The sequence below is a fragment of the Octodon degus genome, unplaced genomic scaffold (genome assembly GCF_000260255.1).
Source record: "Octodon degus isolate 3935 unplaced genomic scaffold, OctDeg1.0 scaffold00199, whole genome shotgun sequence".
NCBI classification, from domain to species: Eukaryota; Metazoa; Chordata; class Mammalia; order Rodentia; family Octodontidae; genus Octodon; species Octodon degus.
The window spans coordinates 2,479,073-2,490,323 of NW_004524775.1; the positions used below are offsets into that span (position 1 = coordinate 2,479,073).

Consider the following 11,251-nt stretch of genomic DNA (forward strand, 5'->3'; position numbering starts at 1 on the left):
AGGGGCAAAAAAAAAGTCCTTCCGCCATTTTGGGGCCGGGGAGATGGCTCAGTGGAATAAGTGCTTGCCTGGCAAGCGCAAGGGCCTGAGTTCAATCCCCAGCTAAAAAAAAAAAAAAAAAAAAAAAAAAAAAAGGCTTACCCTGCGCATCACTTCAGTCCTACCCCATAAGAGGGGGAGGGCCGGGGAGGGGAGCGGAGCGGGGAGGGCTGCAGCTGAGGACACTCTGGTCCTTCAGCGCAGTTCACTTGAGTTCAGGCATGGACACTGTAGCTTTGTGACATCAGTCCTGAAGGTCCTTGGCCACAAGCTTGGGGTGCTGGCAGCAGCTCCGCAGAGTGAGACGTGACCATCCCCACGGGAGAACTGAGGCACTGTGGAGCGGCCCAAAGCTGAGGGTGTGAAGACCTGATGGGTGCTGCTTCATCTTCTTTCAGTTTGTGTGTACGACCCTCTCTCTGGGCTTAGGCGGCGCCCACCCCTCCCACAGGCAGCCCCCTTACCTCCTAGGCAGGCACCAAGGGCCAGGGCGTACATGAGTGGCGTGGCCGGCAGGCTGACCCCAGGGTCTCGGCTCAGGCTCAGGAGCACAGGAGTCTGTGGGCAAAGGATGTTGTTGTGTCTCAAGAAACTCACAAGAGCTGCGGCTCTGATTCACCACATCCAAGGCGCTTTCCCGGCAGTCGGACTGCGAGGACCACAGCACGCATGGAAGGAAACCAAAGTGACCTGGGCATGCACACAAACTGTGCCTCCCTGCCTCCTCGACCAGTGGGCCCCTGCAGCTGCAGCTGCCCCCTCCCCAGCTGCTGCAGGTGCAATGGGCTCAAGTCACAAGAGCCTGCAGCAGCGTCTGGCTCTACAACAATCCAACCAGCATTTCCGAAGTCTGTATGCACACACCATTTTAGTTAACTCTCAGACATCTTTCGTGTGAGTCTGGTATTCCTTCTACCAACAGAGGAGGACACAAGGATGCACAGAGGCCCAGGAGCACAGACCTGGGCTAAGCTCTTCCCATCTCTGCCGCGCCAGGCACCCCAAGCCCAGGACACTCACAAGAGGACAGCAGACACCATCTGCTGGCATGCAGAAAGCTAGTGAGTCACGGGAGCTTCCGCCACGCCTGTCTGACAGAGACGAATTTCACATTATCTTAACCAACAAGGCCGGCATGGCAGTGAAAGGCATCTAAGAGATCAGTGCTCAAGATGTGCTGCTCCTGAACCTCCTGAGTGCCTCGATAGGGGGCGTTTGCTGTCCTGCATCTTTGGGCCATGCCATGATTACTCTTCGCCCAGGCTGTTGATCCCCCAAATGTGCCACCTGTGTGTGCGGAGTCATGGAGCCAGGAGCCTGCCGGCCGATGGCTAGTCCATGGGACAGAGAGAGTGAAAGAACCTCACCCCTGGGCACTGAGAGGGCGGCTTGGGCACCACCCCAGGCACAGACCTGTGACCCACATGGTTGGTCACATCCAGGGCACTGCCTCGGGGCCAGCACTGGGCTGATGCAGGAAACGGCAGCTGCCCCGTCTCTGGCGCCTCTGCCGCCCGCACCATGGCACAGTCAGACTGGGGCCCGAGGGATCCCTGCAGAGCCTGGGCTTCACACTCCTGCTGTTGCTCACGCTGTCTGCCCAAAGCACAACCCACTGGCCCTGGTGCAGCCTTCTGTATTATTCTGTACCTGAATGAGACAGGATGAACTCAAATGACATCGAATAAAATGCAAGTGTTAAAATTAAATGCTGAGTTTCTCCCATGCCAGGTGTCACAGCCACCAGCAACGCTTTTCCTAATGCCTCCTGGTGGAGCCTAGAGAGAAGCCCAGGAGATGCAGGGCAGCCTTGAAGAGGTGACTTCCACACAGAAGTTGAATGACAACACAGACAATGGAGGGTGTCCTCGGAGCTTGTCAAAGGAAGCTCACAAAATCATGTGCATAAATCATCATGCTTTGAATTCAAAACCAAGATAAGAATAGTAACATTTCAACTTGAAAACTGCCGGAGAGCCCTTTCTATTTAAGCCAAGGAGGTTGGAAAGATCAAATGTCAGTGAAAAAAGCCTGCCAGAGAATTCTGCCAGAGATTTAACAGTGTGCTTGGGGTTCCCAGAGTGGGCTTGAGGCAATGCAGCAGATGCGAGAGGCGCAGCCGCAGATGCAGCCCGCAGCTCCTCGTCACCTGAGTCAGGCTGAGAAGGCAGAGGGTGGGCAGGTGACAGAAGTACGCACTGAACGGCCGAGCGTGGAGAGCCATGCCGCGAGAGCCCGCCCCCTCACCCTCTGAGCCCCTTGGCCTCCTGCTGCCCCAAGTGACAGCCATGCGCGTGCAGGGCAGACAGGGGCTGCAAACTGCCTGCTGCTATCTCCCTGTCTGCTCTGATTGGACCAAACAGAATGAAGCACTGACATCAAGTTGACGTAGCAGTGTTAAGTATTACCTAAGATGTCATTGTTAAAGATAACTAAGGTCCACATGAAGGGAAGGGACGAGGGCAGGGAAACAAGGAAGACCTAAAACAGCAAATCTCCTTTCCCCCAAATCTCGGGGGTCCCCCACGACCTGGCTTTGCTCTGCTTAGATGGTTCCCCGAAGCCCCATCCAGCCAACTAGAAGAGACAACCCCATCTGTGATCTAATTCTTTCTACTCTGCATGTGGCAGCAAGGTAGAGCTTCCATGGCGACCCTACCAGAATGGAGGAAGGCTTTGGCAGGCCCTGAATTGCTTGGCACCCTGCCTTGGCTGACGAAAGAAGGGAATGTGGCAAGCCTGCACTTCTGGGTGCTGCAGACAGCAGAGCGGCCAACACAAATGTAGGAGAAACCACTGCAAACCAGTAGCACGCTTTGGAAGGGCGTTACCCCCAAGGGCAGCACAGGCTTCACTTTGTCTCTTGAAATGCACAGCCCTGGGACAAAGGCAGAGAACCTTCTAGGGAAGCCGCCCTCCCAGGCCTGCTGCTGTCCTTAGCAAGCTCTGGCCCGCCTCCACAGCTCTCCCCAGATGTCCTGTCTGCCAGCCTGTACTGGGAAGACCCCCTGCCCCTTCCAGTTCTGTTCACAGTGAAAGGACCGTGCAGCCACACAGGATTAAATCTCTGTGGACACCCAGCCTCAGTCAGAGCTGCACTGTCACAGGCAGAACACAGGCAGCCATGACAGTAGGAGCCTGAGTCACCGTGCTCCTGAGAGCCATCCTCCTGCAACATGTCCTTTAGTCCTTTCCTCCCACTGAGCCCTGAGCAGGCTTCCCAAGCATGTAGACCCTCAGGATGCTGGATGGAGCCGGCCACAGAGACAAGCTGAGAAATCACACTCCAGTGACCTGACCCCTGCAGACCCACACGAGCCAGCCCAGGCCACCACGGCTTGGGTGGCGAGGATACAGCAGTGCACTTCTTTCTACTCCAGCAGAGGCACAGGGCACATGGACAGACACACACACACACACAGGACTCTCTGCAGGCAGAGACCTAAGGACTCATCTATGTACTGCATCTATCCACAGGCAGAATCAGTGCGGGATGTCACGATATGTTTGACTTCACAGTGAGGCGTCACCTCGCCTGATGGGGTGGGGACTGCGCTGGGAGGACTTTCTACATCTGTGGGTGAGGAGACAGTGAGGAAGGGGACAAGAAGAATGGTTAGAACCCAGGGACACAGACTCAGGCGGTCACGCTCCAGGGGCAGGAACGTGCCTTCGGGTGCCGGCTACCCCAACAGCAACAGTCTCGAGGTACTCGTGCTCTTCCTGGTGCTCCCCAAGTGCCAAGCACAAGCAGTGCACTCAGCCGTCCCTGAGATCACTCACAGACACAGCGCTGCCCAGCTGTTCCCGGGCACCTCCCAGCAACAGTGCCTACCCGGCCCAGCAGCCACGGAAGAGAAAGGAGGCTCCGGACAGGGGCCACTGCCTGCTGGGGCACACAGGCTTGCCTGCTGTGGGGCTGCTGCCTGGGTGTGATGGTTGGCGTCAAAGGGTCCTCCCACTGCCTCGTGCAGTCATAGGGCTTTCCAGAGTGGCTGCATCTGGAGTGTGCGGTGCAGGCATTAGGGCTGCACGATCAGCTCGCGGCCCGGTTTGGCACCCCCTAATCCCAGCAGCCTAGATGGGGTGCTGAAGGTGCAGAAACACACTGCCAAGGTTGGCTGTTGACTTTGGCCTCATGTGCTGTTGTCCTCTGCAAATCCACCCTGCCCTGTGACCAGCTGATTATGAGCTGAAGCCTCTACAAACCCTAAACAACCCTTCCTCTCTTAACGGTAGGCATTGGGTATTTTGTCTCAGCAATAAGCGAAGAGCTACTAAGGCACCAGGACAGAGGGAGACATTAAGAGCAGTATATGCAGAGACACCCCCATCCACTGAGCTGCAGGCTGTCTCGGATGGTGAGGCCCAGCAGGGAGGATGGGCAGTGAGAGGCTCTGTAGCTCTAAGGGACACGGTGGAGTCCCAAGGGGACCAGCTGCCCTGTGTCACGGGGGCTGGTGCATGGCAGGCTGACAGTGTGCATGGAAAGTTACTTTAGACAATCAACCTCGCAGCCAATCCGCTCTTTATTCACCTGTGAGTACATGCTAGATAACTTCTTTGCGCCAAACAGCAGGCTGGTAATGAGGACATGAACGTGAATGGACGGAGTTCCCAGAACATCACTGAATATTCTCAGCTATGTGACTGGGGAATAACTAGGTGGAGGTGTCAGCAAAGCACCATGAGCCCAGAGGACAAGTCAAACCCCACCTCGAGGAGAAGGCATTTAAGCGCAGAGAAGGAGACCCAGAGGCTTCTCCTGTGTTTTGCAAACTCTCCTTTACGAATCCTGGCCCCAAGACAGAAGCTAGAAATGCCCTTTTTCTCCTCCTCTGCAGCAGAGAATTTGGGCTCCTCCCATCAGACATGGCACTCCAGAGGCCTGGGCAGGAACCCAGGGCTCCAGGAGGCAGCCTCGTCCCACTCTCATTATGCCCGAGAGGAATTCTCAAGAACTCCTAGAAATACCACTGTCCCCAGGGAAGTGCCTTGCTCCTTAAACCAAGAGGGGCTCTATTGACTTGTCAGCCAACAGGCAGGAACTTTTGCCTGTGCTTGAAAGGAAAGAGGTTGCAATCCCTTAAAAAGACTGACCATCCATTCAGGTTGTTTCTGGTTTTTAGCTAAGGCCCGCCACAGACACCTGCCCAAACCACAGAACTGCTCTCCTAAGGAACCGAGAGGGAATGCTGCTCATTATAGTCACATCGAATGCTGCAGGCCCCCCCAGGAAGCACTCCCACAGCCATGCTTGAGGATGTGCGCAGGGAACAGTGAGCTCACACTGAGCATGCCCAGTGACACCCCGCCTCTGGACGTCATGATGACAGGTCCAGGGTGGCCAGCAGCCCTGGCCTTCTGCGCTGGAGAGGAGATGCTGCTCAGGAGATGCCCCAGCGCTCCCTTCTCTGTACACGTAGTCAGCGTTCTCCACACCTTGTCTCCTGGGGGTGCTTATTGGCTTTGCACTCACCCATCACATTTCCTTCCAGACTAAAATGCTGACACTGTCTTGCACATTGTGGACACAATGGTCTCCACCAAAACAATAGGAACGAAGTCATCACCTGCTCAGATTATCTGCTCCGAGTATTAAGAAGCTACTCACATGTTGCCATAAAACACGCAGCTGAAACTATTCCTTTAAAAAAACATTTAAAGACTGAAAATAAAGAGTTGGCAACAACATAAAGCAGGCAGAGGTTCTGAACAGAGATGGAGACCCTCTGCAACATGAAGAAAAGGACGTAAAAGGCAAGCCTTGAACGTCTAACACAAAGAAAACGATGGAAAAATGTACCGGGCACAAGAACTAGAGCAACTTACAGAACAATCTGCCCCACCAGAACCAGTTACCTAAAGGCAGTGCGTCAGCCTGAAGCCGTGACTGCAGTGTGTGGGCGCGTGGGTGTGTGCCGCACTCTGTCACATGCCACACACTTGGGGACACTGGAATATCCTGTTCTCTCTCTGTTCAAGCTATTTGTTTTATTTTTAAGAAATGAAGCAATACAAAAGCAAAAGCAAACTGTGCTGTCCCTTGTCGCGCCGGCTGGCCTGCAGGGTTGTTTGCATTTTCCCCTGTCCTGAGAGAAGGACCTCCCCAGCTTGGAGTCACATCTGTCACTCTGTAAGGGCTGAGGGAAGGCCCTACATGTGTCAGCCTGAAGGGACACGGAACACTGAGTGACCAAAGCAGAAACAATACACATAGGCTGACATGCAGATTTTCAAATCATGCGGCTAGAGCACAACCGTCCACTAAACATCAGAGCCTTTTGACAACAGCTTCTGACCACATACTGCTGAAATTAGGGTCTCCAAGAGACAGCTGAATCTACCCGCTCATTTCTTAACAAACCATAAACCTTGAACAAAACCAGATAAAAGATGCATATTTCCTCATGCTGAGTGGTAAAGGCATAGGAGCCACCTGGTCCCCTCTTACTGTAGGTTTGTTCTGCACAGCTTCATTACCCAACACCAACCATGATCCAAAAACACACAATGGAAAACACTAGAAATAAACAATTCACGTTTTAAATAACTTTCACATTGTTATGAGTGTTCCATCTTATTATTAGTTATCGTTGTTAATCTCTTATAGAACCTAGTGTATAAATTAAATTTTACCTTAGCTGCATATATATATATAAGAAGGCACACAGTATAATCACATATTGCTTGGTAGTCCCTGTGGCTGCAGACCCTCCTGATGGGCTTGGAAGATGCCCCTGCAGGGAAGGGAGGGCGACCCCATTTGCTGCAGTATTCTCTGATTCCTTGATTCATATTTTAAAGTTAAGCCACAGATAGCTGTTAAAATTTGGGGAATGAAAATGTGAAAAGTGTCTTATTTTTTAAAATGGAACAGCCTACATTTCCAACACTAAGTCAGGCCCAGAGGGATCTGGGTCGGAAAGCCTTGAAGTGTGGCTAGAGAGCCAGGCCTTTCACCTGCGAGCGCCTGAGGCAGAAGAAAAAGTGAGTGAGCGCGTGATGAGCCTGGCCCTGCGCTCTGCCCGGGATGCCCCAGGGTGGGCTCGGGCTTCGTGGTCAGTGGGGGATGTGCAAAGCGAGCTGACCTTGCCTTGGGAGCCAGGCCCTGGAGCAAGAGCTGTCCCACTAGCGTCCGTCCGGGGAGGTGCAAAACACTTAGCTGAGCCAGGGCCTGGGACTCGCGCTCAGACGCCACTGTAACCTGCAGTTATGCCAGAACTTCATTTTCTATTAGTGTGCCACTGCTACATAGAAATACCACTGATTTTTGAACTAATTTTTAAGTCTAGATTCCCTGGTAAATTGATTAATTATAACAGCGAATAAATGTATTCTTTTGGATTTTCTAAGAACCCAGATTCATGTTCTGTGTAAGCAGTAAAAGCTTTCATTTCTTCTTTTCCAGTCCTTGAAGTTCTTACTTCTCTTCTTGTCCAACAGCACAGCCTCCGGCCTCCAGGACATGGTTTTTATAGGTGATTTTGTCTTCCCTCACTGCAGGATTGCAAGACGCTCCACATTTCACATCTAACTGTACTGTGCGCTCTACAGCTGCTCCGCATGGGACCTCTGGCGGGCCCTCCTGCGTTCTTCGCTTCCTGCGTCCTGCAGTTCCAGCTCAGCTGCTAGGACGTGTCTCCGCTCTGCTCACTGCCGCTCGCGTGCTTTGGCACCACCCCTTCCTCACACCGTGTGATTCTCTCCTCGGGCTTCTTGCTGCTGCAGACGGGACACTTCTTTCACAGAACTTTGGAGCTGACTGACACAGAGAGGACCCATTATTAGGGACACACGGGGGCTCTGAGGTTCCTGACTGTCCTTCTGGTGTGGTCAGGCAAGGCTCAGGCAGCGGCTGCACATGGCCACGGTAGGCCCTGCGGCACTCTTGCATTTTCTGTGGGAAGCCTTGGAGAGCACAGGGTCTGTGGACAGGCAGCTCCAGAGCTGCTGTGAAAGTCAGAGGACAGGCTCCGCCCACTGACCAGGAGGCTGTGCACTTGGTACAGGTCTCACTACGCAGCTCGGGCTCGGAGTGATCTCCTGTTCACAGCGTCCCCAGCACTGGGATTTAGGCATGCGTCACCACGCCGGGTCTTGGTGGCCGGCTCAGTGTGCCCAGGGCCAGGGCCAGCATGGCACGTCATGTCAGGGATCAAACCCGGGTCCCTGAGCTTGCCTCATCAGGCGCTTAAGCTATCTCGCTGGCCCCATCCTTTAGACTTCTTTTCGGTATACTAGGGGCTATCATGAGGCATATGTGTAGCTCACATCAAGTCTGCGTGGCGAATCAGCCCTCTTATCGGAACAGAAGCCCTTTCTTAAGTGCTCTTTCTCTTGAAATTTATCTTGCTCATCATTTTTAAAGTCACAGAAACGCTCCTACGCCTAGTGTCGTAGGCCAGCTCCTCACCCATGCTTCTCTCAGCTTGGTTTTATATTTAAAGTGTATTTCTTGTAAAGAATGTAGAATTCAGACTCACTTTTAAAATTGAATGTGCCCATCTCTGCCTGAAGTGTTTAGGTAAGCACTGTAGAAAACAATTGGTTTTACTTTACCCTTCAATCTTTTATTTCAGAAGATACATTTTTATATTCGTATTCCTGCCTCTTCCACAAAAGGTAACTGCCCCTAAACACTGCTCTCTATGGGGTTCCTCCCAACACTGGGACTCCACAAAAAGATGAGAGCAGCCACAAAGGCAGATCAGGCGTCCTGAGGCAGACTCTGGCAGAACCAGGGGCAGCGCCTAGGGGTGAAACGGCAGACAGCGTGAGTTCAGGTCGGCTCGCTACAGATCTCCAGGTCCTGGCCGCAGACGCTGCCACACGCCTGGGCCACCCTTGCCCCGCTGCCAGCACTGCACCTCTTACCTTGGGTCCCTTGTCCCCCACATGACTCAGGATGATGGGGTAGCTTGAGAACTGCCTCTCCACTCACAGGAGAGATAGGGTGCCCCCAGACCCCTGCAGGAGTGTACCCCACACTACTGACCCTGTGCCCAGTGCCCCGAAGCATTTGTAAAGGAGCTGAGGTCTGGTACACACACCCTGCTCCCACCTTCACTTTGTGCCCCTGAAGTTCACAGTCAGTCCCTGTCCCCACCCAGGCCAGTGGAGACAGCGACGGGGGGCAGCAGTAGCCAGCCCGAGGAGAAGCCTGCCATGGGCACGGCCAGTGTGCACCGGGACCCAGGCACAGACACAATCAGCCCTCCCTGGGCAAGCCAGAAGCCGCCCAGCCAGCTGGAGTGGCTTCTGCGCTCATAGGAAATAAAGCTAAAAATCCCTCTCTTTTGATGTCTCAAATATTTCTTTGTCAAGTTCGGAACCAATTTTTTGCCTCTTTACATTCACTATATTCCCACATGTTTGCTGTACAGAGTGTAACAATCCCATCCATCATGGCATCCCAGAAGCGCAGAGCGCGTCTTGGCTCAGCTTTGTTTCTGCCCCTTGTCCTCTCTTCCCTGCCCCTCCCGCTCCAGGTCCTCTTCCCATCGCAGAGGATCTATCTCCCTATCTCGTATTACCTTTTTATTTTATTTTGCTTTTTAAATGACTTACACTGCGCACTTCCCATATGATAGAGGCGGCGTGGTCCTGAGCAGGGTGACGCCAGAGCAGCCAGTCACCAAGGACAAGCATGGTGAGTCACCAAGGACGAGCATCGTGCTGGCTGCAGCGCTGGGCCCCGCCGAGCTGCATCCAGCTTCCTGCTAACTGCTCCTGCCCAGCTGCCCTCGGCTGTGTCCATGTCGCCCTCTGATTCACAGATGGCGGTGAGCGAGCATGTTTCACGCTCTGCTTCCGCAGAAGGAAGGGCAAGCCCGGGCTGCGCGCCGGCAGGAGTGGAGCCCTCAGGCTCACGGAAGCACGCAACTCACCATGGTGGCAGTGAACGGGATGTTATCGATCAAGGACGATGCCAAGGCTGAGACCCACATCACCAGGACAATGGCCGCGGCCAGGCGCCGGTCCTCTGGGACCATCTGGAGGGAGGAGATAGCGGTCATGCTGCACACCAGCAGCTCTTGTCAGCCCTCCCACCTGAGGGTACAGCTCTGTGGCAGGCGAGACTCAGCGGGCACCGAGGGAGAGGGAGCCCTTCCCCGGCCACACAGCAGGACCAGGGCGCAAGCACAGGGCAGAGCCACACAGCCAGCCCAGGAGCTGCGGCTGGGCTCTACCAGCAACTGAGTGGAGAATTCCCAGGCCAGAGGCAGGCAGGGCAGTGCCCCTTCTCCACACCCAGGCCGGTGGCCACAGTGCAGCACAGAGCCTTCGTCCTGACTGATCCAGGGACTGGGCCTTTAGCGGCACTCACTCAACACCTCTGCTCTCATTCTTGGGCTCTATCGAAGGTGATCAGAAAAATAACAGGCATCTATAATTACATGGTTTTTGGGGAAAAGCGCCCCTCATCTCCAGACTAACCAGGATAAAATAGGTTCCCTGCTGTGCTTTTTACATAATTAGCATGACTTATTCTTGATGAATTTTTTTCACAAAAATCTAATAACAGTGGTTGGAAACTCTATTAGAGCAGTGAGTGTACCTTTATCAGCAAAGCAGTCTGCTCCCCGACGTATTCTATCAGGTGGAGGTGTGCCAACGCCTGGAAGAGAGGGAGCACTGAAAATCTGCTTCCGAGTGAGAATAGACAGACACAAGACTTATTTTGCTAAACTGTCTCTCAAATTAAAAGAAGCGAACACAAGCCAGGCCCACATTCTCGTCTGGCGTAAAAGATCAGATTCAAATATCCAGTCTGGAAATAATTTACTGTCACATATCCACACTGAAGGTGCACAGACGCAGAGGCAGGGACTTCTCGCTGGTGACGTCACTGTCCACGGTACATTTAAATCTGAATGAAAGGCGGCCTCTTGCAAGCTCTGGAAGGCTGCTGTGGCTCCGTGCCTGATGGAACGCTGTTCCTCACTAAGGACCTTCGAGGAAGTTGCATTTCCAATTTATGTCAAATATCACACTTTTTTTCATAATTTTACTGATAAAACAGATAGCAATGAGACAGTTTCAAATCAATTCAGAAGGATAGTTTCAATAACCGACACACTGCATATATTCTTCTTAGTGGTTAATTGCTGTACAAGATGCGGACCTGAGATCCTATTTACAACCATCATTAGAACAAATCACTCTATTCATTAAGACAATGTAACTATATATCTATCCTAACCACTTT

The 11,251-nt window shown here is 53.1% G+C and overlaps 1 protein-coding gene across 1 annotated transcript in view; it reads right to left on the bottom strand.

The window, feature by feature from the left end:
* The window catches only part of Oca2 (OCA2 melanosomal transmembrane protein), a 276,342-nt gene that overhangs the window by 114,407 nt on the left and 150,684 nt on the right, over positions 1–11,251 (bottom strand). Inside the window, exons 21-23 of the mRNA XM_012517636.2 lie at positions 10,601–10,660; positions 9,930–10,034; positions 504–597 (exon numbers count right to left, since the gene is read on the bottom strand). Of these exons, the coding sequence (XP_012373090.1) occupies positions 504–597; positions 9,930–10,034; positions 10,601–10,660 (259 nt within the window). The remainder of the gene's footprint in view (positions 1–503; positions 598–9,929; positions 10,035–10,600; positions 10,661–11,251) is intronic.